This window comes from Dermacentor andersoni, chromosome 3 (assembly GCF_023375885.2).
Source record: "Dermacentor andersoni chromosome 3, qqDerAnde1_hic_scaffold, whole genome shotgun sequence".
NCBI lineage: Eukaryota > Metazoa > Arthropoda > Arachnida > Ixodida > Ixodidae > Dermacentor > Dermacentor andersoni.
Window position 1 is genome coordinate 2650244 of NC_092816.1, and position 27532 is coordinate 2677775.

The 27532-nt window shown below is 50.4% G+C and overlaps 1 protein-coding gene across 6 annotated transcripts in view; it reads left to right on the top strand.

The window, feature by feature from the left end:
* LOC129382171 (uncharacterized) overlaps positions 1-27532 on the top strand; it is a 431723-nt gene that overhangs the window by 282393 nt on the left and 121798 nt on the right. For 3 of the 6 annotated variants that reach the window (XR_011893257.1, XM_072287037.1, XM_072287039.1), the window contains one exon: positions 3990-4578. The exons of 2 other annotated variants lie outside the window; for them this stretch is intronic. Coding sequence is in view for 3 of the 4 variants with exons in the window: in XM_072287037.1 (XP_072143138.1) it covers positions 3990-4538 (549 nt within the window). In the remaining variant the exon portion in view is untranslated. Of the gene's footprint in view, positions 1-3989; positions 4579-27532 lie in introns of those variants that run through there. One more of the 6 variants, XM_072287042.1, reaches the window with a different exon arrangement.

Genomic DNA, 27532 nt, shown 5'->3' on the forward strand with positions numbered 1-27532 from the left:
TACACCTGCACTGCCGTAGGTTACACCTACCGCAGAACCGAATGACTCCCTCGTATTTAAACTGCACGACACGCTCTCCTACGCAAAGAATTAAGAACGGGCCGCGTCATCTCCATCCGAACGCGCTGGTTCTCTGCACCAATGCCAGAGAACCCCGGCACGGACTCTTCGGCGATTCCTTGGATCCTGCCGAAGACCTCCAGCTTGGTCAGAAGAGATTCGTCTCGAAGATCCGTGGGGTAGCCAAAGACTAAAAATCTTCGTACGAACACCCCGATGCTCGAACCAAACGACAACATCGCGAATATTCAATGTGGGATCAGCTAAGAAGTGACCAACGTCGGCCTTACTCTTGAAAGTCACCTCGAAATGACCCGCACCAAAATCCTGAACAGACTGCGAAAAGCGCTGCACAAGCACCTTGCAAACATCAACAATGGTCGCGCCTTTCGGAACACGACCAAAAAAAGTAAGCGTACGAAGCCGAGATGGGGCCACAATCGCTGTGAAGACTGCGTGGCGCCCGCGCCTAGCCGAAGTGAAAGACTGAATGAGTGTGAAAGCTAAAGGCATCAGCTAAACTCAAGAAACGCACAGAAGACAGCCATAAGGGCAGCCCACCAAACAGATGGACACCTGGCCAGAACCCTCAAGGACTCGCGCCGTATCTAGACATTCTGGGAGGAGACCACGTAAAAGGGGGCAGCTGTCAGACGCGCAGGATCGCAACACACAATCACCCGGATTGGGCCATGTCGCGAACGGAGCGTCCGAACTCGTCGTCTTGGCGGTGCCATCTAGGGGCGATGGCTCAGGCTACGCCCACAGGGAAAGGACTCGGCGAAAACTATCAACATGAAACACATCACGCTAGTAGTAATGTCGACCGTTTGCTGCCGTGAGCATCGAAAAAAAAAAGAATTTGAAATGGAGTCAACAGACATTGTTTTATTCCTTTTATTCTTCCCCGGCAAAGCTAAAAATATCTGCGCAATAATTAAGGTATACTTAGGGACTTACTTTTCTTGCGTTACCTAGCGACAGGCCAATGAGGCATGCCTCAGTCACGCCGTCGAAGCGAGCGAGGTCTGCTGCGCGTGTGAGCGTTGGCCTGTACGGCGACCCATCTGCCTGTTTTCTTTCTTTGTTTAGACTGGTTTTCGGGGCTCCCGGCGTATTATCGCGTTCCTTCTGCACTTCGACACGGCACCACTGCACTATTGGACTACGGCAAGGCGAGAAATTTTGCTTGCAGTCTGTGACGCATTTCGAGCAATTAAGCTTACTGCACGGAACCTAGACTTGTGACGCAATTAACGAAAAACAGCTCAGCGGTACTGCCGCAGTTAATTTGAGATAATGACTTGTACTGGGAGCTGTTTGCGAGGCTTTCTGTGAGTCCCACATTATTGTGACTAATTTCGGTAATTTTTCAGCGTGCTCGGCGCGCCTGGTGTTGTGACGCAGTTAGCGAAAAGCAGTAAGGCGGTGAGCCGCAGTTAGTTTCGCGTGTGCAAAACCTTACTGGGACAAGTTCATGACGCTTTCTCTGACCTCCAACATGATTGTAATTAATGTCGTTACATTTCGGGATAACTTTGAGACACAGTCGCCGCGCCTGTCGGGATCTAGCGAAAGTCAGCTCGGCAGTGGTGACAAAGCTAGTTTGGCGTGTACTGAATCTTAGTGGGACCAGTTTGTGACGCGTTTTATAGCCCAGCGACAACATACAACTTCTTTCGGAACTCACGGTTGTCGAAAATGTGACGAGCGATTGCCAAGAGTGATAACAGGGAGTGTTGCTTGCGCCGGCAGAACGCGAAAAAGATAACGCCAAGGAACTCAAACAATAGGAACTTTTAACTCGGAAATTCTGTCTTCTGAATGATTGAAAACAGGCCTTGCAAGGAATTCTGCGAGCGTCCTGCATGGTCTGGTTAAGAGCGTGTTGTGGCCACCTCTGTGTATAGCTAGCGTACTATCGCGTCGGTTGATGCCAAGTTCTTTTGCAAATGCGCGTTCGCCCGTGTATTTGTGCTGGTAAAGTGCAGGCCCGAATGTAGAAATGCTGGAAAATGGGATGTTTTCGTGATATGTATGGTATTTCTTGGGATGAGTCACGTATTTTCTGCGCCATGTGTGTAAAAGCGAATTGCTTTTGTTTGTAATGCACCCATTCACCACTTTAGCACGTTTCGCCTCTACACGCATTATTCGTATAGGGTGTTAATGCGAAAATTACACATGCTTGTAATTTACTTTTTTTCAGCTGACGTCATCTGGTGGAGCTTTGTACGGGAAGTACTGCTGCTTACCAGGTGCCACAATGTTGTATGAGTGCACATAAAGCCTGGAATGACCATTTATATAGAGCGAAATAAACATTTCGTCATTACAAAGGGCGTCTTGCCTCTCTCTATGAAATCGCAAGTGGCACATATTCCATGGAGGCTTGTAAAGACCATTCGCTATCATTTTTACATAATAATGAAACAATTTCGCCCCATTACCGCGAGCGGTTGAGCAGTAGAGTAAACGAAACGCCGATCAGCGTAGCTGGCATAACGCGTTCCAGCTAGCATTCAAAACGCGCGCGCACAAAACCGAAACCGGAAGTGTGGTTCAGGTAATGCCCGTGGTTCAGGTAATGCCATGTTTCCGCCCCTTCGCGTTGAAGACAGATGCACGGGCACACATATAGAAAGCGATCTTTGAAAGGGTCAAGGTGTGGCGTGTGCTGAGAGCTTCGTGGGCGCTGTGTTCTCACTGGTTTGTACGCGTTGAAGCGACAAGCAGCACGAAGGTAAAGCCGCTCGCTGCTGCGGGCTCTATCTTGAAAGCGGTCGTCTTACGCCACGGAAGAATGGACGGATAAACGGCTTTTCTTGGCTAAGCATAGAAATGCTTAGGCATTTAAAAGCGCGGCTAGGACGACTGGTTATCCGCTGCGCTCGAAACTGTTAACTGCAGAACTATATTACTGTACGTGTTTTGCCACCGTTTTTAAGGAGAGATGTAAATATTATACTGAACGTAAACATATAAACTGCAAAATCTTCACATTTTCAGACCGTTAGTGAGCGCAGCACCAAAATTCCCGCTGTCCGTCTGAGCCGCGGAGGAAGGAAACTAAGGAGAGGCCCTACCCGCTCCGCGCGCTAGGAGAAAAGTGTGGCGGAAATGACGTAGTACGTTCTCATTTTTTTTGCTGCTTTTTTATTTTTTTTTGTTGTATGGCCACGCCTTTTGGGCCACATTGGCGGCGTTGTTATGGTTTTGAGCGCTCACACGTGTTGCTCTGGTAGGTTTCGGGCCGTGGCAAAGGCGCTGAGTGGGCGGGTTTGCGTTAGTCACCGTGTCTTGTTGCGCTGTGTTACCTGCACCGTGCTCTGCCAGATGTTGCGCGAGCGCGCGCGCTCTGCGCGCGACACCACGCGCAGCGCGGCGTGGTTTCGCGAAAGATGTAAACAAGAGAGGAGGGTGGCCCAAAAAGCGGAGCATCGCCATGAGCAACGCCAAATTCCGGCTTCACTTTTGCTTCACAAAGAGTGACGTCAGGGCCTCTCCTTAGTTTCCTTCCTCCGTGGTCTGAGCACGCCTTTGCGCATTCTCACACAATATGGCGGCTTAGCTGGACGTGTCACCACCCTGCACGGAGAAGCATGGTCTCGAGCAAGGAGGTATTGAGGCGCCCTGGCTATGGGCCGGTAACAGCACTGCTCTCCAACAGCAGTTGGCCTGCCGATGTTGTTTTGGTAACCGTGATAGCTGCCACCACAACGAGCACAGAAGACGTGTTTAGTGACAACTGACTTTATTTCAGTTAGTGCCTCAATAAATAAGTCTGCGGCATACGTGCGACGACAAGTAAATTAATCAGCCTGAGAGAGACAGTTATTGTTGAAACCGAAGCAGCTGCGCTCATATTCGCCCCGTGCGCGGCGAGCGTTCCCATTCTCGGAATGCCATTGAAAACCACCAACTTGCAGGAGGACGACAGCAGTGACTGCTCACTCGATGGCTGCTGTTGCTGTCAGCGCTGTTGCTGCCATTGCTGCTGTTGCTGCGGCCAGGCTAATCCGGCATACCGCCTGCCTGACCGGACGACCGCGATTGGCACGCAGGAGGCCATGGTGGTGATGCAGTGCGTTCAGCTCCATCTGGGTGGCACGCCACAGTCAGTGCTACCCATGGGCACCCTCGTCACCGCCCTCTACCGGCACAGGGACTGGATCTGCGTGCAGACGCCACATGGCCTGCGTGGATTCGTGCGGCACGGCAGCTGTGCCCCACTAGGCACGTTGCTCGCCCCGAACACTGGTCGCCGCACGAGACAGTCTTCGGCCACTAGTAGAGACTTGACGCTGCGCCGGAATATTGTCCGCCACGGCAGCCACAATGCGCCACGCGTCGCTGACAAGTTGTCTCCTGAGACGAATATCGGCACATTCGTCTGGGCCAGCGACCAGTCCAGCGATCAGTCCCGCTCTATTACACCGCACGCCTTCAGTGCCGCAGATACTAGCAGTGTTGGCTGACAATAAAAATGCAGCGATCGTAGTCGCACTATGCTCCAAACCGGCTCCTGAGTACCCTTCCGCCGTGCCAATTCGTTTAAGGTGGCAGTCTCGAGAACTATAGGGACATGTGGCATTAGAAAGTTCCCTTTCGGCGCTTTCAAATGGCACCTAGTGTATCGCCCAGCGGCAAGCGCTACTCGGTGGCAATTAAGAAAAAAACGGCGTTTCTGCTGCACTACCCTCCGGGTTTCAATCATTACGGCAAAAATAGGTAGCCGAATGAAAGGTGGGCTGCTGCGCACTTATGGATGCTGTGCCTCCATACACTGCAACAAAGCGATCTCTATCGAAATCAACGTTAGTTGTTTTTTAGTCTTAAACAAAGTATTTGGTTCTTTTCTTGGCCTGCTTTAACTTCCCCAAGATGCAAGGCGTTCACAAGCAAGACTATTTTTCACCGTACGAGCAGCAGCGGGAACGCAAGAGCTCATATAACGGCCGCAGGGGTGCACTCCAGTGGACGCTCTACTAAGTCCCAAGTTAGCCACTAGGGCGTCTAGATGCGCGCCCTCGAGAGTGCGTCGAGGCACTCATGCCGCTATAATAGGCGGACTGAAAATGTAGCCGTGCCGGCGCTATCTTCTAAAAGGCACCGAAAGCTACAAGCAAGCAAGAAACGTGAACTTATGCTTTCGATTGTCTTACTTTCAGAAGCATCACTTTTGCTTAACATGCGACTATGTATTACAGATTTTCACATCAGGACAAATTTACCTACAATCGAGTAACCCACATGCAAACAGAGTCACCATTGTAACTGCTAAAACCGATATATTATTTTGAGTTACTGAATAATCTATTCTACACGAGAACAAGACTTGCACATCCGCGAAGTCTTACTGGCACGGCCTTATTTCCGTTGGTTGACCCTCCGGTGGCTTGTCCTGGCAGGTTACTGGAAGCACTCTGAAGCTCTGAAGGGGGCTGAAGCTTATGGGGCTTCAGCTCCCCCCCACCCCGAAATTTTTTGTGCTGTCCATACGCCGCTGGCCAAAACAACCCCCGGCGCTGGAAATCATGCTCGATTTTGTCTAGGATGTCCTTTTCACGCTCCAAAAACATTTTAGCGCGAACATTACGAAATCGGGCTGGATTTCGTGGCAACACCCATGCAGCGGGAGTCGCATATCGTAACGCAAGCAGCTTCATCCGAGCACAAAGTTCCAAAGGCGCGGCGGCGGCCGGGCTCGTCGCGGCATCTCGCTGAGGCCGCGGAATCGGGAGCGCTTGGATTTTAATTCTGACACTTTATGGGTATAAAGTTCTAATAAACTTTTGATGCGAAAGGTGCATTGACTTTTCTAAAGTCTCAGATCGGAACATACAACGAGACAAGCCAAATCAACACACTTTCAGAGAAGTTGACAAAACATGCAGCGAGATACGATGAGACGAAGCGTTGTGGTGGTTCATTTAAGCCGTCATGTCGCATAAAAATTTTTAAAATATATTATGGGGTTTTACGTTCCAAAACCACTTTCTGATTATGAGGCAAGCCGTAGTGGGGGACTCTGGAAATTTCGACCACCTGGGCTTCTTTAACGTGCACCTTAATCGAAGTACACGAGTGTTTTCGCATTTCGTCCCCACCGAAATGCGGCCGCCGTGGCCGGGATTCGATCCCACGATATTTATTTTTTTTTTTCACCTTCGCCAAAGCATCCCTGTCAAGACACTAAAGCCAGCCAGGGTAACTACGTTCTTATTTATTTTTTCTTCTTAGTCTTTTACTCGTGAGGACACATTGAGCCTCTTACATTTTTTTTTATTCTCGCAACCCTACCCGCGGGCTGGCAGAGCCAGCCAGAGCGCATGCGTTTTTCTTGTGTTGCCCCGAAACCACCGCGCGGCGTAATTCGGTGCGCGTGTGGTTTTCTCTGGCCGAGTGAATTTTCGCCTGGCAGAGTTTTGGACGCCTTCTGGCTAGCAGACGAGAAAAAGAAACAATGGTCGCTCACCGCCATCACTGTGAAGACTTGACGGATTACACCGTGTTCGCTTGAGCGCAGCCTCTCCTGAAAGTCTTGTCTGCCGGTAAAATACCGAGCGAGCACTATGCGTATGGTTCTCGGTGGACCAAGCGTCTCACGTTTTCTTCGATATTCATTCGGTAGCAACATTAGGTGCCCAAAGTAGGCATTGGATTGTGGCCAACATGCTCTCCTTTGCGTTTTTTTCTTTTCATTTCGGTGCCCCGGCCCCACAAAAGGAAAAAAAAAAGATACATTATTGCGGCGCAGCGAAGTGTCCCATGGTACGTGACAGTTTGTTATTTCTTTTGCGGAAAGTAATCGGCCACGGCACGCTTCGGTTGCCGGATGCTATTATTATATTATTGTGATAGCAATTATATGAAGACTCCAAGCGCATTCCTCCTGTCGCCGTCGCCCTCATGCTTCGTATGAAGTCTCAGGGCAATAACGTCGTGAGCGCGCGCCGCATGCTGTGTGTGCGATTGAAAGAGTAGGAGGGGGGATGGGGGATGGAATGGGTGAGCCGACGATGGTGACTCAGTCTTGTGTGCGCAAAGGAGAAAAGTGTGGAGCAAGCACGCCGCCTTCCGTCGCACTCGATACACCGAATGGAGTGGATGGAATGGGGGCGGGATCTAGGATTTTGTGAATCTGTGATTGCGCTACATGTTTATTTGCGTTGTTTGACGCATTATATAGAGTGACTTTTTTCTTAGATACGTAGATTTATTGGACACTTATACGTATATTTAAATATCTTGTTGCAAGGTTTTGTGTATACGTGCAGTGAATTTTCTTTCCAGTGGCACTTTTTTTTCCCTTTATGAAGCATTTGCATATTCCATGGTATCTTCGCATTTCTAATGAACGAGGGCGAGTTAAATGAAAGTGAGCCTACCCACGCCGCGCAATAATGGTTCGGTTCATTGCCTGCGAGGCTTGCGCCTAGCACACAGGCATCTTTCATTTACAAAAGTGACACGCAGATGTGAGGGTAAATGTTCTTTAATGCTCTCATACACTCGATTGAACATTGTTGCGTGACGTAATGGACACTTCAGAAGTTCAGCAGCTCGGTGTCGTGAATGTTTTGACAGCTGAAGTTGTTTCCCAAAAGGAAATTATCCGCCGTATGGCTGCCGTGTACGTTGAACATTGCATTTCATTGGCCACTGTGAAGCATTGGAGCAAACGGTTGAAAAAGGACGTGAAAGTTGCAAAGACGATCCAAGACCGGGCAGAAGTCATCGTGCAACCGGTGCCCCAACACAAGTGCAAAAGTTGATGAGCTGATGAGACAAGAACGGAGGATAAACATCGATGAAGTGGCAAAGCGTGTGAACATCAGTCGCGGTTCGGTTCACACCATAATTCATGAACATCTCGGTCATCGGCTCTTGTGTGCGCAATGGAAGCCCAAGATGTCGAACCACCGCCAGAAGAAAGTTCTGCGCTGCCTTGACTCATCTGATCCGGTATCACAATGAGAGTGACGACTTCTTGTCTGCAGTTGTGATCGGGGACGAACCGTGATGCCACTACTAGGAGCCTGAAACACGACGGCAAAGCTTACAGTGGAAACATTCGAATTCACTGCCCCCAAAGAAAGCAAAGGCCCTCATTTTCGCCGGAAATGTGTTGTTTACTATATTTTTTTCGATCGTCAGGGGCTATTACTGATATAATTTTCTAAAGCCGGAGAGACTATCAATCGTTTCTGATATTGTGAAACACTGGATCAGCTGCGTGTGGCAATCAAGAACAAACGATGTGGAAAATGACGAATGGGGTCATTTTGTTCCACGACCTGGCTATGGTGTTGGGCTGCAGAGCACGAGATCGCGAAATCGAATCCCGGCCACGGCGGCCGCATTTCGATGGGGGCGAAATGCGAAAACACCCGTGTACTTAGATTTATGTGCACGTTAAAGAACCCCAGGTGGTAGAAATTTCCGGAGTCAGCCACTACGGTGTGCCTCATAATCAGAAAGTCGTTTCGACACGTAAAACCCCATAATTTAATTTTTAATTTTTCCACAATTCCCGTCCCCACGTCGCTGATGTGGTTAAACGGAAGCTGCTAAAGAGTCTGTCCAATTCAATAAGACGCTCATATACGGATGCGTGAACCTTATAAACCATGAAGGTAAAATATTGGGGGGGATTTTTCACTGAGGAGCGACGCAATCGTCGGTTAAAATTGCGCTGTAGCTCCGCCCCCCGTCGAGCGCCGCGCGCTGCTGCTGACGCTGACGATGCGAGCGGAGACCGGAAACGGCGGCGTAGTGACGTCAACACTGGTGTTCCGCTCCTTCGCAGCCTCCGCGACCGTGCCTGACCGGGCTTATTTCTGCGTGCGTGCGGTCCTAATCTGCTTCGCTCGACCCTACATTCCTTTATTTGTGTGTATAGTTGACGTGCGCAGCATCAATTGAACTTGTAGGCCGATCATGCCGGCGTTCTGTGCAGCCTACGCTTGCACGAACACCAGCGGCCGCGACGATGTTCCGATGTTCCATTAGTTCCTGCAAGACAAGAAGCTTTCAGCTAAGTGGGAGGCTGCTGTGAAGCGAAACAACTTCAAGCGCTCAAGAACAAGTGTTGTGCTCTAACCACTTCCGTGACGATTACTACCAGTGTTTATCAATAATGCGTGCTTTGGGTTCTCCTAAAAAAATGGTTAGCACGCTGAACGGAAGGTGCATGTTTATCGCCCACCCTTGACGCAGGTTTCATCGCCAAGCGCCGCGAATTTTCTATTCGCACGTGTGTTGTGAAATAGCCTGCATGCAGCTACCATAACGCAGTGCAAGCGTAAAGTTTGCATGTGTTGGAAAGCCTGCTCACGCCAAGACGCTGCACTCCCCCTTCTCTCGCACACATAAGAAACCGACCATCTCACGTAGCCGACGGAATTCGCCGGTTACGAGTAGCGTGCGGATGGCGCCCTGATGAAGGTTCTATACTACACGTGCTACAACAGCCGGTAAGCTTTTCCCGCGTTTAAACCGTCTGTGTAGATTGCCGACAGCTTTGGGGCAGCGCACAAATGCTGAAGATCGCATCACCGCTTACGTTCTACGAGGAGGCATGCAGGAACATAACACTACAGTTGATTTGCCCGGAAACGTACTCACTGGAACGCTGAATGCAGCTTAGCAAAAAACATACTCACCAAAGAACATTTCCAACACAAGGAGATGCTAACGCTTCGCCTTCGTTCGCGTGGAAAGTAGTGCTTGCACCAGCATATTTTGCTTCTTGGAGAGGCCGGCTCTCCGCAGTCGGCTCGTACATGTAGGGAGTAAAGTATAAACCCCTTACAAGTGATCTTGCACGCGACAGCGACAGCGCTACAAGCGAGGCGATGGCTGTCGCGTTCACTCGTCCTCTGCAAGCCGAACTCCACGCGAGCGACGGCTTTGAGCGACGACTTCCCAGAATGAGGGCAGCAATATAGGCGCCGAAACTAGCGTGACGCATGCTTTATCAATTTAACGTGATGTATTTTACTGAAGAAGGAGCCTAAAATATTTCTGAAGGTCTTGCACTAGGTTCTTATTCTTGCACGTGTAAAATTCAATAGTTTGCTCGTTCCGTGCGACAAACAGCAGTATTTGAGTTATGTACATCCAGTTTCGGCTTCGCACAATTGGCTAGTCGCTCATAGCATTTCCGGGCAACGAGCCACGAGTTCTAGATTTCTAGGAACGAGCGATCGAGCGGCAACACCGAGCGGTTTGTTCAAGCGACGGCCCGTTTTGTCGCCCGAAGCCGTCGCCCATCACCGTCGCTCGCAAAATCGCTCTCGTAGAGTTTGGACTTAACGCCGAACTCCTCAGGGAAACGCAAGCTCTCGTAAATTTCCATGACCGTCTCAGCAAAACATCACCAAACTACTTTGCACCGTGCTTCGTGCGTAGCGGCAGCAATCGGTCCGGAAGAACACCATTGTTGACGTCACGAGGCGCCCGACCAATCACAGGAGGAAACGAGGCGCGCAAGCTGGGCGTGTCTGCTGCTGCACTTTTCGTCGAAATAAAATATGTTTGCGCTCTCTTTCACTCAATTTCGATGCGATATCCGAATTCAGAGGGTTGAAAACCACGGCGTACTGCTCTTCACTCATTTTTTCTGGAAAACCTTTCAGCTTCCCTTTAATACAAAACTGCAAATTTCAAGTGGGAAAGGCTGCGACATCCGCCATACACGTAAGACATGTCGCCTTGCGACTTCCACATTTCGGGGCAAATGAAAAAAAAAATACAGCTTAAGGGAAACAGATTCGTATCGGACAATGACGTGAAATAGTCTATTGCAGATTTGTTGAAGCAGCAACCTAAGGAGTTTTATGAGACGGGATTCACCCGACTCGTTAGTCAATGGGATAAACGTCTAAATGCTCATGGAGACTACTTTTAAATTAAGTACCTCGTTTGTCATATATTTGCATTGGCTCACTTTCATTTGACTCGCCCTCGTATATCTTGCAGAACGGCTTTATATAGGTGCTCTCTGTTGGGACAATAATTTCGGTGCAATTACTCACGATACACGACCGGTGACAGCTGCTCCTGCGTAATACATTGGAATAAATGACAGCGTCATTGAGACTTTTCATTGGCCGTTGCATATGTACAAAAATGTAAACAAGGTTGTTGAATGACAACGTTTCATTAACATATTTATCCTCAACTTGTTCATTTCATGGCCCTTACATTTTTCATATCAGTGACATGCACTGCTTTGCTGGTTTCGAACTGATATAGTTCTAAGGTTCGTGTGATATTTTATTTGCTTATTAAATAGACAAGAACATGGAAGCATTGATATCAGTTATTTTGAGCACAATGTCTGGCCCATACGAGTATATCTTTTTATTACAAAAATAGATATACTACTTGTTTTGACAGTGCGTAGCGTTCAAGAATTCGTCTGCAGTATGTTTGGCAAGGGCAATGCAGTTATTATTCATGTATTTCATCTCTCGAAGAATTGTTTAAGAGGAAGCTTTAGCTCGGGCCCAACTCCGACGCGGCCTATTAAAATAAATGTAAAACGCAGAAACACTTTTCTGAGATAACCCCTGGATCACTTTTAATGGACTTTGTTGAATTTGAGAAAGTTAACTTCTAGTATCTGTTGGAAGCGGAAGTTCAATTTAGGGCCTGAATTTTGTTTTAAATATTTTGAAAAATTTGAAAGTGCGGGAGAAATAGAAGCACGACGTTTACAAACTAATAGCTCTTCATCAATAACAGATATCGCGGTTCTTCATACGGCATCTATTATAAGAGTCAGAGCGGGCAAATTTCGTATGTCAATTTGTATCTTACGTGAATTAGTTACGTGGTACGTAAGGGTTCTGCAAAGTCGTATTTCGATAATGCTAAATTGTTTGAGATTCATTTGTAAGGTATCAATTTTGTCCGCTGTAGATGTACTATTAGATGCGATTCACAGAAGTGCGATATTATTTTTCATTGTTGGGTTACAGAGTCTTAAACATGATAGTTTCGTTTTCTGAAAATTTGAGATTTGCGCCAAGTTTTAATAAAGAATTTACAGCCTAAATAAAAAAAATTTGAAACCAGAAGACAGTAGAATTTAAGTTTTTCTTTTAAAGGCAACAAATCTCATCAAATTTTGTGCAGTGGTTGCCGAGAAAAACTAATTCACCTTCTACATGTATTTAGACAGGAGCATCCGAGATAAAGCTTCCTCTTGAGGAGGAAGCTTTATCAAAAATAACTTTACAAAAGTGACGCAAGAACTAAGAAACAAAGTCCAAAGTAACACACTCCAAAAAAGAAGGGCTAGAGTTCAGCTATGCAAAGTGACAAAGTTCGTTAGCGCTGTTAGAACGGCATAAGTGGCACAACATGGCCTATTTCAGATCATGAGTGGCGCCGCTGTGATATCGAAATGCCGCCTGGCACGACCTCATAGTCGAGTGTGCCAATGCGTTGGATGATCTTTTAGGGTCCTAAATGGCGGCGTAAAAGCTTCTCGATAAGTCCTTGTCGGCGTGTTGGGGTTCAAACACAAACACGGTCGCCGGGCTGGTGCTCGACGCAGCGTCGTCCAAGGTTGTAGTGTCGGCTGTCGGTCCTCTGATGGTTTTTGATCCGCAAGCGGGTGAGTCATCGGGCTTCTTCGACGCGCTGGAGTTAGGTGGCGACATCAATATTCTCCTCGTCGGTGAGGTGCGCAGCATGGCGTCGAAAGTCGTCATAGGGTTCCCTACGCAAACCAGCTGGAACTGCGTGATCTGTGTTGTTTCTTGCACCGCCGCGTTGTAAGCGAAGGTTACGTACGGCAGGACGGCATCCCAAGTCATGTCTTCTACGTCGACGTACATTGCTAGCATGTCGGCGAGGGTCTTATTCAAGCGCTACGTAAGACCATTCGTCCGCAGGTGGTAGGCAGTTGCCCTCCTGTGGCTTGTCTGGCTGTATTGTAGAATGGCTTGGGTAAGCTCCGCCGTAAAGGCCGTTCCTCTGTCCGTTATGAGGACTTCTGGGGGCGCCATGTCGCAGCAGGATGTTCTCGACGAAGAATTTTGCCACTTCTGCTGCCCTACTTTACGGCAGAGCTTTGGTTTCAACGAAGCGGGTGATGCACGACTATCCACTTGTTTCCAGATGTTGACATTGGAAAGGGCCGCAACGAATCCATCCCGATCTGCTGAAGCAGTCGGCAAGGTGGCTCGATCGGCTGTAGTAGTCCCTCGGGCTTCGTTGGCGATGTCTTGCGTTGTTCGCAGTCACGGCAAGTCTTGACGTAACAGGCGACGTCGGTGGTAAGGCGTGGCCAATAATACTTTATTCTTGTAAGTGTTTGGGAAAACCGAAGGTGCCCGGCTCTCTGATCATCCTGCAGGGCGTGCAGGACATCGAATCCCGGCCACGGCGGCCGCATATTGATGGGAAGGAAATACGAAAACACCCGTGTAGTTAGATTTAGGTGCACGTTAAAGAACCCCAGGTGGTCCAAATTTCCGGAGTCCTGCTCTACGGCGTGCCTCATAATGAGAAAGTGCTTTTGCCATGTAAAACCCCATAATTTAATTTAATTTTAACTTAAATTCACCCCTTCTTGTCCACAGATATTAATTAGCCTGACGTTGAATATCGCTTTGCTTGTTTGCTAGCAACACAATGTCGTCCACATAAATAAACCTGGAACCTACTGCTCTACTACTGTACCCGCCTGTTTGTATGAGAGATTAAACCCGATATCACTTCCTTCTAGCGCCCTCTCCATCCTCACCATGTACATCCTAAACAGCAGAGGGGACAAAGAGCACTCCTGCTTCATCAGTCCCTTATATATATGAACTTTCTCCTCGCTTCTTATCCGTGCCCATTCAACTCAATCGGTATTTTCTAGGTAAATCTCTCTCAAAAGCTGTAGACAATCGTCACGTAAGCCTTCCCCTTCCAGAATATCCCATAAAATGTTGCGGTCTATCTTCTCATACGCTCCTGTAATGTATAAAAAGGCCACATATAACGGGTTCCTTTCTATTCTGGATATCTCAATGCACTGAGCAAGCACAAATAAATTATCATCAGGACGCCTACCTATTCTGAAGCCATTCTCAAGTTCCCCCAAAATGCCATAATTCTCTCTCCATTCTTGCAGCTTTAATTTAATTCCCTGCATTGTCGGCACATGATGTTGTGATCTTTCTGCCGATGAATACATGTGACATCGCCGAATAAGTGCAGTCACAATTGCCTCAAGTAGAGTAATTGATAAGTTATTGATGGAAACGCTACACTAGTCAGCGAAGTCGCCAAACGCGCTGTTTAATAATAGCGCGTGCCAGTGCCGTATCGCCGATGCAGTTCTGCTGCATACGCCGATGAACTGCAGTTCCCGCTGCAATTTTGGCAATTATAAATTTCCCAAGGAGCTGCTTCAAAACGTACAACGGTATTGTCCGAATTTCAGTATTTTCTTTAATGTTACTAGAGAGAGATGCCATATCGTCACGTAGCAGTGACGGTGAAGAAGGCAGCGAAACTGTGATTAACGAAACTAGCGTTTTATTGGGCGGACTTGTGACCTCGAAAGCAGGCTACACTCAAAGAACAACGACAGCGGCGAATACACTCGGCGGTCGCAGAGAATCTCATCAGCGGGTCAAGCGCGTCCGCTTTTATGTTCCAGAGGAATCGCTGGGACCTGCGTGCCTTCACAAAGTTCTACACTATTCGCGTCGCGCACACGTGCAATCATATTACACAAGGTTCGGTCACAGACAGCGGATGAAACCATCGATTACATTCCAGAAACTTCCTATACATGCAGGCGCCTCCTGCGCTGTGCGATAACATTTGCTAGGCGGTGAAACGTGGTCACCCGGTTAAGATAAAGATGTACATGTGTCAATATTGTGACACGCTGACGAAGGTGTTTTCATCTTGGTCGGAAGAAGACGATGCTCTGGACTGTGCGCGCTGTCTACTATCATGTCAGCTGTTACAATAATTGTAAATATCCTGTAAAGATACGTCTGACTGTTTTTAACCCCGTAACATTTTTGGTGGAGGTTGCGGGAGCATTATCAAGACGGATTTACGCAGTGGGCGCTCCTTGGCTGCATCTAAAATGTCAGCTCAAGGCGAGGATGCTTCGGGCCCGTCGGCAGGCATGCCCATCGTTATTCTTGCACAACCCCGCGACCCAGGAACCTTTTCTGGCACCGACGACACAGATGTTGAAGACTGGCATCAACTATATGAGCGGGTGAGCGCCAGCAACCACTCGGACCAGACCATCATGCTCACTAATTTGATATTTTACCTCGCGGGCACGGCACGCGTCTGGTTTCAGACCCACGAGGAGGAACTTACCAGCTAGGATACTTGTAAACACAAGCTCAAAAATTTGTTTGGCAAGCCTGTCGGACGTCAGCGCGCCGACCAAAAAGACCTAGCTTCGAGTGTCCAGACGTGCACTTAATCCTACCTCACGTACATCCAGGACGTGCTCGCTCTATGCCGCAAAGTGGATCCGAAGATGTCTGAACCTGATAAAGTTGCACATGTCATTAAGGGCATAGCAGATGATGCCTTCCATCTCCTTGTGTTCGAGAATTCCTCCACTGTGCAAGCCATTGTTACCGAATGCCGGCGGTTTGAAGAAGCCATGAGTCGCCGCATTTTCCAGCCATTTCCCCGCCTTCCCAACCCGGCTGCTACGTCCACCAGCCAAGAACTCCACAGTCCGCCCACGCCCCATCGCTCTGATGACATCCTACATATCCGACGTGAAATAGAAGCCGCATCTCCTGTCACGACCCACGACCCCAACCCATGGCCCCGACAATTGCCAGGCGACCATCTCGTTGATCCAGTCCGTCGTGCGCCAAGAATTGGCCAACGTTGGCTTGACGAACGTCTGCTCAGTTAATCGGCCTGACTACACTCCGTCCAGCACTGTCATACGCACCCGCAGCCTGAATTCCCCAACGTGGTATCGCAACCCGGCCGAATGGCGTACTCCAGACGACAGGATTATCTGCTTCACTTGTGGCCGTATCGGTCCTATTTCACGTCACTGCCTCTCTTCGTGGAAGTCGACCCCCTGGTCCTACCTCCCATCCCACAGCCCTCATGCTGCTCCTCGGTTCCCCCCGCAAACGCAGCCAGTAAATTCGGGCGACACTTCTCTTCCTACCCACTCTAGCCGCTCTCCTTCGCCACGTCGCCGCTTCTCCCGATCGTCCCCTTCTCGTCGATCACCGTCTTCTAGCTCCTTCCGGCGCACCCTTCCGGAAAACTAACGGGTGCAGCACCTGGAGGTGATGCTGCCAAACCGACCCGACGCAAACATCCTCTTCTGACATTGCCCACACATCGGAACCTCATTAAAGTGAACGTGGACGGTGCACCTGTTACCGCTCTGATTGACACTGGCGCGCACGTATCTGGGATGAATTCTTAGCTTCGGAATCGTCTCAAGAAAGTCCTCACTCCTGCCCCGTAGCCTGTGGTCCAAGTCGCCGACGGTGGAACACCAGCCGTTATTGGTATGTGTCCGGCTCGCGTGAGTGTCGCCGCACATAACCCTTCTGTTTAAGTTTATGTTCTAGAGCACTGCCCTCACGACCTCATCCTGGGCCTTGACTTTCTGTCTACACATTCCGCTTTGATAGACTGTTCTGCTGGTGTTGTGCAACTCGCTATACCTGCTGCTATTGACCCTCCCGATAGTGCTCCGATACGGCTATGTTCCACTGAGCACATTCGCCTCCCTCACCGTGCCGTTACCTACATAGGTGTCTCCTTCGTTCCACCTTTAACAGACGGTGACTACATCGTATCCGCTAATCCGGATATCCTGCTCTCGCATAACGTCGATTTTCCTCACTCCGTCATTACCATTTCGAACAACACGTCCTGCCTTCCGCTTGTGAACTTTGGACTCTGTACACAAGTACTCCGGGGCGGAATATCCCTGGGCCAAATAACGCCAGCCAGAGACTACCGCATTTAGGCTTTAACTTGTGACAGCTCCTCATGTTCATCTCTTGGTTCGCCCCCTGTCCCTTCAGACTTGAATGCCCTAACAAAAATGATTGCTCCCTACCTTCCGCCCCAGCATGCTCAAGAAATACGTTGCCTCCTTGCCTCATACGGGGACATATTCGACCTTGGAGAGCGCCCTCTAGGATAAACATCTGTTGTAAAACATCGAATCAACACCAGTGATGCGAGCCCGATCCATTGGCGACCCCACTGCGTTTCGCCTACTGAGCGACATATTGTCACCCAGCTATTACAACTAAAACAGTTTGGCAAAATACAGAATGGCAAAAAACGTCTGCCTTTAGCGATGGCTGGTCCTCCGAGAGCCCGCGCGCAACCACGAACTTCGTCGTTCTCGCCTTAAGGGTCCCGTGTCAACACGTGCAAACTTTTTTCGCGTCATTGCTCCCCTCTCAAAAGCGACCGGCCCGGTCGCTTCAAGGGCAGCGGGCGCGCACTATGGGCAAGAGTGCCAACATGAAAAGACAAAAAAAAAACATACAGGAATGTACACAATGCTGAAGCGGTTTGTGAGGGTTGCTTAGCCCTGGCGTGCGTAGTACGACTCAATCCGTACTACGTGGACGACTTCAGCACGGGGACGGCGTCGGTTCGAACCAGGATCAGAGCTTTGAGGCACCACCTCGTAGTTCACATCACTGAGGCGGCGTACAACTTCGTAGGGGACGAAGTAGCGGCGCAACAATTTCTCTGAGAGCCCACGGTGTCGGATAGGTGTCCACACCCACACGCGGTCGCCTGGTAAGCACTGGACATTCCGTCGGGTCCGGTTGTAACGGTAGGCGTCGGTATTCTGCTGGGTGCGGATGCGATTCCGAGCAAGCTGGCGAGCTTCCTCGGCTTTCTCGACGAAATCTTCAGTGGTGTCATTCCTTGTGGTTCCATGGTCTACCGGGAGCATGGCGTCTAAGGGGGTTGTAACGCGACGTCCGTAAACAAGCTCAAATGGTGTAAACTCGGTGGTCTCCTCCACAGCGGTATTGTAAGCAAACGTGACGTATGGCAAAATTTCATCCCATGTTTTGTGTTCCACATCAATGTACATGGAGAGCATGTCGGCTAATGTTCTGTTTAGGCGCTCTGTTAAGCCGTTAGTTTGGGGATGATAGGCTGCGGTCTTTCGGTGGTCGGTGTGCGTCAGTGTGACGACTTGTTGCAATAACTTCGCTGTAAACGCTCCACCGCGGGGGTGCACCGTGGCGAAGCACGATGTTGTGGACGAAGAAGCTGGCGACTTCAGCAGCAGTTCCCCGCGGCACAGCTTTCGTCTCCGCATAGCGAGTTAAATAGTAAGCTGCCACGATTATCCACTTATTTTGCAAGGAGGACGTGGGGAACGGCCCAAGAAGGTCCATTCCCACTTGCTGGAACGGCGCCGGAGGCGGATCCAAAAGCTGAAGGAGGCCGGCAGGCTTGACGGGTGGAACTTTACGCCTCTGACAGTCACGGCATGTTCGCACATAGCGCTGAGCCGACGAAAATAGGTGTGGCCAATAGTATTTTTGCCGTATGCGCGCTAATGTCCTCGCGAAGCCTAAGTGGCCGGCACAGGGATCGTCGTGACACGCCTGTAAAACTTCCTCGCGCAGTGCCGTCGGAACGACGAGAAGGAACGTTTCCTGGCTGTTCTCGAAATTTTTCTTGTACAGGACATCGTTTCGCAGGCAGTAAGACGTCAATCCACGTGAAAGTGGGCGTAGGACAACAACGTCAGCTCCCTCGAGATATCGGATGACTGGAAACAGCTCAGAGTCTGCACGTTGATAGTGAGCCATGCGCACCACGTCGACGACACCGAGAAACGACAAATCTAGCTCCAAGTCGGAGGATGTCAAGGGAATAGGAGACCGTGACAAGCAGTCAGCGTCGCTATGCTTATGGCCGGATCTGTAGACAACAGTTATGTCGTATTCCTGGAGGCGGAGGCTCCAACGAGCGAGGCGACCACACGGGTCTCGTAGATTGGCAAGCCAGCAGAGCGAGTGGTGATCACTGATCGCTCGAAATGGCCGGCCGTATAAGTAGGGTCGGAACTTGCTGATGGCCCACACGACTGCTAAGCATTCTTTTTCGGTCGTTCAATAATTAGCTTCTGCTTTTGTCAGACTACGACTCGCGTACGCAATTACACGTTCTGCGCCATCTTGCCATTGAACCAGAATGGTCCCGAGTCCTACGTTGCTGGCGTCGGTGTGTATTTCAGTTGCCGCGGTGTCATCAAAATGCGCCAGCACTGGAGCGGATTGAAAGCGTTTACGCAATTTGGTGAAGGCCTGCTCTTGGTCTTCCGTCCACGCAAAGGGCACATCTTGTCGCGTCAGTCTCGTGAGCGGTTCCGCAATCCTTGAGAAGCCTTCAACGAAACGACGGTAGTAAGCGCAGAGGCCCAGGAACCGCTGAACAGCCTTTTTGTCTTTAGGACGAGGAAACTCGGCAACGGCAGCGAGTTTTTCTGGGTCTGATCGTACTCCTTGGGAGCTGACCACGTGGCCTAGAAACTTGAGTTCCTGGAAGCCAAAGTAACATTTTTCAGGCTTGATGGTGAGGTTGGCCTTGCGTATTGCGGTAAGGACACTTCGTATAGCCGGGCGAGATGTTCATCGAACGTGCTGGAAAACATAACAACGTCGTCTAGGTACACTAGACACATCTGCCACTTTAGTCCAACGAGTACAGTGTCCATCATTCGTTGGAACGTAGCAGGAGCGGAACAGAGACCGAAAGGCAGCACTTTAAATTCGTACAGCCCATCAGGAGTCACGAAGGCGGTTTGTTTCACGGTCACGCTCGTCCACTTCAATTTGCCAGTAGCCTGACTTTAGGTCTAACGAAGTAAAGAACTGAGCATGACGCAGACGGTCCAAAGCGTCATCGATGCGTGGCAGGGGATAAACGTCGCGTTTGGTGACTCGGTTAAGCCGTCTGTAGTCAACGCAGGAGCGGAGTGTGTTGTCTTTCTTTTTTACTAGTACGACAGGCGATGCCCACGGACTTGTCTACGGCTGGATGACGTCATCATTTAGCATTTCTTGAACTTGACGCTTAATTGACTCCCGCTCCATAGGTGACACGCGATACGGATGGTGACGAACAGGCCGCGCCGACTCCTCTGTTACGATCCGGTGTTGCGTAACGGAAGTGCGCTGGACTTTGGATTCCGTGGAAAAACAGCCGGATAATTCTGTCAGTAGGCCCAGCAGCTTATCCTTGTGTACATCTGCTAAGTCAGCATTAATGTGGACGCGGGTATTAAGGCTGGCGTGAGTTGTTGCATCCGGTGAAGTCACTTGTAACGTGCCGATATCGGAGAAGTCAGCAATGTCGTTCAGGAATGCCACAGCTGTACCTTGAGGGACGTGCTGATACTCATGGCTGAAGTTTGTCAACAAAACTTGCGAGCACTTATGCTGTATTCGAACAAGGCCCCGGGCGATGCAGATGTGTCTTTCGAGCAGCAGCGGGATATTTGCCTCGGCAATACCCTCATAGCCGTCGAATGCGTCACAGGTGACGAGGGTCAATACGCTGCTCCTTGGCGGCACCGTGATGTTCTCGTCAACAATCCTCAAGGCGTTGACATACGTGTCGTCAGTACTGCTCCTTGCTAAGGCCTGCGCCGTCGAAAACGTTACCCGCGACTTTTGTAAGTTAATCACAGCTCCATTAGCCTGCAGAAAGTCCATTCCCAGAATTAGGTCCCTCGAACAGCTTGGGAGGATAACGAAATCTCCGAGGTACGTAAACCCACGAATGCTCACTCGCGATGTGCATCTTCCTACCGGGGTTAGCAGATGGCCTCCTGCAATTCGAATCTGCGACCCAGTCCACTCGGTAGAAACTTTCTTCAGCTTGCAGGCAAGGTCCATGCTAATAACTGAGGTGCCCGCTCCAGTGTCGATTAACGCCGTTATTTCTTCGTCGTCCATGGTGACGGGAATGTTCGACGTTACTACCTCTCGTAAGGTGTTCGACTCCGTCTGTACGTCTGTGTCGTTCTGTTTTCGTTGTTGTCGTCGTAGTGGAGGATATTGCGTACGGTCGTCGTCAGCGGCCTCACCTCCGGAGGTCGCTGAACTCAGTTTTCCCGACCCGCCGGGCTAGGCGAGCGGCGTCTCAGAGCGCCGCGATAAAGGCTTGGCTTGGCGATGGTGACCTGTAACGAGCAGGAGACGACGAACGGGGGCTCCTGCCACCGCTGATCAACATTGTGACGATTTGCGACGAAACTCTGTATTTCCCGCGGCCGCTCACCAGGTCGTAGACGAGGTGCATTCGGCGAGAATCCACGGAGCCCCACATGACGATAAGGACACATTCTGTAGATGTGTCCGGCTTCGCCACAATGAAAACAAAGGGGCTTGTAGTCTGACGTACCAGACGTCGCTCTTCCTAGTCCTTGCTTCGGCGATGTGCGGTGAGCTGCGAGGCGGCCTGAAGCTTACGTCCATTTGTTGAGTGGGGTGTACCAGCTGCACGCACTTGAGGGTGGCGGACGGCGTACTGCTTCTGCGTAGCTCATTTCGGCGTGCGGTCCCAGCTGTGGTGCCTCGTACTGTCCAGGAACATGGACGGCCTGTTGGACCTCGGCGCGCACCATTTCCGCAATGGAAAGTTGTCCCACAGGGGCAGTGGTCGCCTGCATCTTCTGCAGTTCCTCCTTGACGACAGCCCTGATGAGTTCTCGCAAGGCGCCAACGTCGTTACCGAGGGTAACGGCAGAGAGCTCCCTTGAAATCACGGCGTCGCGGTTGTTTTGCCTGGCCCGCTGTTGAAGGGCCTTTTCCATAGTAGTGGCTTCGTCATGGAACTCTGCAAGTGTCGTCGGCGGATTTCGAATGAGGCCAGCAAAGATTTCCTCTTTGACGCCGCGCATGAGATGGCGCACCTTCTTTGTTTCAGTCATAGAAGGGTCCGCACGTCTGAAAAGCCAATTCATGTCTTCTACGTACGCCGTCACTCGCTCATTCGGGCCTTGAATTCTTGCCTCCAACGCTAACTCCGCCCTCTCCTTCCTGTCCGCCCTGGCGAAGGCATTGAGGAACTGCCTACGAAATTCTTCCCATGACGTCAGTGTCGCTTCGTGGTTCTCAAACCATGTTTTCGCGGAATCCTCAAGAGCGAAGTACACGCAGCGTAGCTTACGCTCGTGGTTCCAGTCGTTGAGGTTGGCAACCCGGTCAAAATGGTCAAGCCAGTCGTCGGCGTCCTCTGAAGCACTTCGGTGGAACAGATTCGGCGTCCGGATGTGATTGACGACAACGTACGATGCTGCAGGAGTGGCAGGAGGTGGTTGGTTCGTCATTCTAGTTCGTTCGGGTAGCAGACCGTGCTGTGGCTGGAGTCCCTGGAGACGTCGGCTGGCACGTACGTGCACAGGGGTAAGCTCGGCTGAACTACTCGCCGGGCTTAAGTCTGGGGTATGCTCCGCAGATCTTAACATCGACCGTACCCCGCAACTACACCAGAAATGTCACCCAGCTATTACAACTAAAACAGTTTGGCAAAATACAGAATGGCATAAAAATGTCTGCCTTTAGCGATGGCTGGTCCTCGGACAGCCCGCGCGCAACCACGAACTTCGTCGTTCTCGCCTTAAGGATCCCGTGTCAACACGTGCAAACTTATTTCGCGTCAATATCATCCAACATGAAGTTGACAAGATGGTTTCTCGAGACATCATCGAACCTTCTTGCAGCCCATGGGCATCCCCTGTTGTACTAGTTAAAAACGACAACAGTTGGCGATTTTGCATCGATTATCAAAACCTCAACAAGCTAAAGAAAAACGTCTATCCGCTACCACGCATTGACGATGCCCTGGATTGCCTGCATGAAGCACAATATTTTTCGTCCATCGACCTTCGCTCCGGCTACTGGCAAATTGCCGTCGATGACATGGACCGCGAGAAGACAGCTTTATTACTCGCGATGGCATGTATCAGTTCAAAGTGATGCCTTTCGGTTTATATAATGCCCCGGCCACATTTGAACGAATGATGGGCGCCCTCATACAGGGTTTCAAGTGATCCATCTGCATCTGTTACCTAGATGACGTGATCATTCTTCTCCGACTTTTGCGACACACCTCGAACGCCTATCAACGATCCTATCTGTTTTCCGTCAGGCGGGGCTGCAACTAAATTTGTTCAAGTGCCACTTCGGTCGTCGTGAAATTTCTGTGCTCAGGCATCTCGTCGATTCTTCTGGTGTACGCCCTGAATACGATAAAATACGGGCAGTGAAAGACTTCCCCGTGCCAACATGTGCCAAGGATGTTCACAGCTTCTTGGGCCTTTGCTCCTACTTCCGTCGATTTGTCCGAAATTTTGCGAACGTTGCGCGCCCTCTCAATCAGCTTCTCAAGAAAGACGCTGCATTCATTTGGGGCTCTGAGCAAACTGGTGCTTTCACCGAGCTGATTGGGCTGCTTACGTACCCGCCCATTCTCGCTCACTTTGATGAGTCAGCTCCAACAGAAGTCCGTACTGATGCCAGTCGCCACGGTATTGGAGCTATCTTGGCACAGAAACAACAAGGGCGAGAACGTGTTAGTGCCCACGCCAGCCGCCTTCTTTCCACTGCTGAGCGCAATTATTCTAGCACCGAACACGAGTGTCTGGCTCTTGTTTGGGCAGTGGGTAAATTCCGCCCCTATTTGTGCGGCCGCCAATTTGACACTCCTCACTGATCACCACGCTCTGTGTTGGCTTTCATCCCTCAAAGATCCTTCAGGGCGCCTTGGCCGCTGGGCTGTGCGCCTGCAAAAATACAACTATTCATTTGTATACAAGACCGGCGGATTACATCAAGATGCGGACTGCTTGTCGCGCCATCCTGTCGACCCTCCTGACGTTTCTGCGGCTGGCATACCTGTCATCGTTCTCTATCTGGCTGCTTTTCGCGATATAGGAGCCGAACAACGTCGGGGCGCCTCCTTGCAACACCTTATTCAACGGCTCACTTCAACGACGCCCGATCCTTCCCTTCGCATGTTTGAACTTCAAGATGGTATATTGTAATGCTCTAACATGCGCCCGGACGGCCCTGCCCGACTCTATGTTGAGCCTCAGCATCTGCGTCAGACTGTTCGCGTCCAGCTTCATGATGTACCGACTGCCGGTCCCCTTGGCGTGTCACGGACTTACGACCACGTTCGTCGGCGCTTGTTTTGGCCTGGTCTATACCGTGACGTCTGCCGTTATGTCGCTGCATGTGACCTTTGTCAACGACGCAAAAAGCCGAACACACTCCCTGCTGGTCGCCTTCAACCACTTAAGGTACCATCAGAACCATTCTTCCATGTAGGTATTGATCTTTTAGGCCCCTTTCTTACGTCTGTTTCGGGAAACAAGTGGATTGCTGTAGCAAGAGACTACGCCACCCGACATGCAATAACGCGGGCTCTTCCCACAAGCTGTGCAACCGATGTCGCCGACTTCCTCCTAGAGAACGCCGTCCTTCACGACGGCGCCCCTCGACAGCTGCTCATCGACCGAGGCCGCTACTTTGTTTCTAAAGTTGGCAATCACATTCTACACTTCTGTGCAACTAAACACAAACTTGCTACTGCTTACATCCACAAACGAAGGGTCTAACGGCGCGCCTTAACTGCACACTTAGTGACATGCTGTCCATCTATGGACAGTATGTCATGTCAGTTAGAACGGCGGCTGTTGTAGCGAGCGTGAAGTCACGAGGCTTTGATCGGTCGGTCACTTGGCTCCCAAAGGTTTACTGCCCGAACACGAAAAAATGTCAGTGCGTGTAATCCGCTGCTCACTAAAAGAGCGTTAAAAAGCCGCTCCTATTGCCTTTTTCACACAGGAAGAAACCATAGAGACCTGCCATATTAAGTCACATAATTTGCAGAGTTCATAAAGTTCACAACAGTTTTCTTGCTTACATTGTAAAGTACGCTTCTGCGCTTCTTAGAAACTGGAAACCACCGTAACGTTCGACGACAGAACGATTACCACCCATTTTAGCTCTTAATAGTGGCCCGTGAGTGTGACGTGCATTTAAAAAGAGAATTAAGCAAACAGTTTCACTGCGTATGTATCCTTTGCGTCAGGGTTATGCTGCCGCCTTAGCACGCAGAAAAGCTAACTTTGCAGTTTGGAAAGAGTGCCGTGACACAAGGCCTGCAGCGTAACACGTTTTAAAGCACTTGGATCACTTTTGCAAGTTTTCAACTCACCTAGAACTCAAACAATATTTTTTTTTTTTTAGAGTAGCAGTTTCGCCCGCAAGGCGAAGCATCGATTGCGATAGCAAATTAGTGCACAGCTATACGAAGCAAGGGTAGTAGCTGTATCGGCCGTATTAACTTGGAAACGTTCGCTTACTAAATGAGCACAAGGCGTCAGCGCGCGCGAGCAAACACATCACACTCTCTGAGCGCGGACACTGGCTGTTAAAACGCCGCTGTGAGCAACGCGGCAGCAGCAGCGTGCGGTCCAGCGCTTCAAAGCAAGAGCGGCGAGCACACAGTGCGCACAAAGGTATGAGCCGTCTGCAGATCACTTTCAAGGTGCGGCCGCACGAAGCAAGCACCTGTTGGCGGTGTCGAAGCCCCACCTCCTTCCCGTGCTGCCTCCCCGCTTGCCTCCACGTAGGGCGCGCGAAGTCGCGCCACGATTAGAGTGTACTACCGGCGATCATCAGTTCCCCCTTGCGCCAATGCGCAGTTGCTGCCGGTGCACAACGCCGCCTTCCATCGCGCCCATCTCCCGACGGCCTATCGCGCGACGGAAAACGGCGCGTTTGCTTTCCGCTTTGTACGTGCTTTCCGCGTGCTTTCACTCGCGCATACAGCATACGACGCGCGGTGACGGTGTTATCGCCTTTTAGACGAAACATCACGGCGACTGGCAACAAATTCACTTGAAGTGTCAATATAATTGCTATGTCTATAAAAAAAATGCTCGCCTTTCCTTGAAACAGTCTTGATCAATTTCTCGCACACATCGGGCGCAGGAAATTTCAGAACTTCTACCAAATCATCTGCCTTTCATTACGGCACACAGCAGTAAATCCTAATGTCATATCTGGCATTAAGCTATCTGTAAGCAAAGCTAGATTATTTATTAATCTTTTATAATATTTCTTTTCCGTCTCTTACGGAGGCTAGCAAAGAGAAAGTTATGCCGTCTAACATTTGTTAAGAACGGCCCAGATGAGGTGCAAGTGTTGCCAGCCAGTTGCGACGACGGCGGCGTCAACTTCAAGGAACGACACCGTTACGCTCTAGCCTCGTCGCCGTTGTGACTGAATGAGTTCGACGAAGCAGGCTTTGTGCCGTAACACGACAGCCAACGGGGTCGGCTCCGAGCGGGGGAGTTGCCGCGGGAACGCCGTCGGGGACCCCTTCCCACGCGCCGACCAAGACGCAGGACAATGGCTACTCGAGCTCGCTGTGAGGGGCAGCTCCGAGTTCTACCAAATCCGTGTGACGTCGGTTCCGGACCGGACCGTGAACCTGTGCGTGTGTGTGTGTGCGTGTGTGTGCGTAAGCCGTCCTGGGGAGAGGCGGCATGTTTACAATGTTTGGAGGAACGTTTCCGTCCCCTTGGAATCAAGGGGGACCGAGTGTTTATAAACCGCTGTTGTGCGGATGCTCGACACTTTCTTAAGCAGTCATGTTGGACCGAGACACTCTCTCAAGCAGTCGTGTTAGACTAACGTACTTTCTCTCGCAGTCATGCTAGACTGATGAACTGCATGTAAATACTGTAAATAAACCCATATTCCTCGTTCTCGATGAGAAGCAGTCCTTCCCTTCATCAACGTCCTCAGCGTGGATAAGTTGGACGACGGCATGGGCCAACTACCTTCTAATTCATTGAGCATGTGTGTGATGACCCTAATATGGGACAAAGGTTCGTGTACTCAATGGTTCTGATGGTTCTCTTAGGCGGATCCTCCGAGAACCCAATTGAGGACAAAGCCGTTCGTTTCGAACACACACACAAACGTTTAATGGAACTAAAGAAGGCTAAAAAATAAATAGAAGAAAATAGCAAACATAAAAGAAACACTCAAATACACATCAAGACACACATTTGGGGCTAGTATGGAGCTAAGTAGTGCGCGAGTCCGGGCTTGCCACGACGGCAGGGACACACAACAGTTTCGACGCGGCGACGCGGCGACAAGCTGACGAAAGGAGTGGCGCCGGTCTCACCAAAGGTCGTGGTGTACGTTGGTTGACCGGGCGACCGGAGCTGGCCAGCTCTGGTCGGGAGAAGTAAACCAGGCGGCTTGGCGGCACGACACACGGGGGCGGCGTTCTGGCCGGGCAGCTGGCGTAGAACTCGGGCCCGTAGCCCAACTGTTCTCGTGCTGCCCACGGGCGCAGAAGCTCACCGGCCTTGAGGAGCTGGCGGCCCGCTCAGGTAGACGGGCGACGCACAGGAACA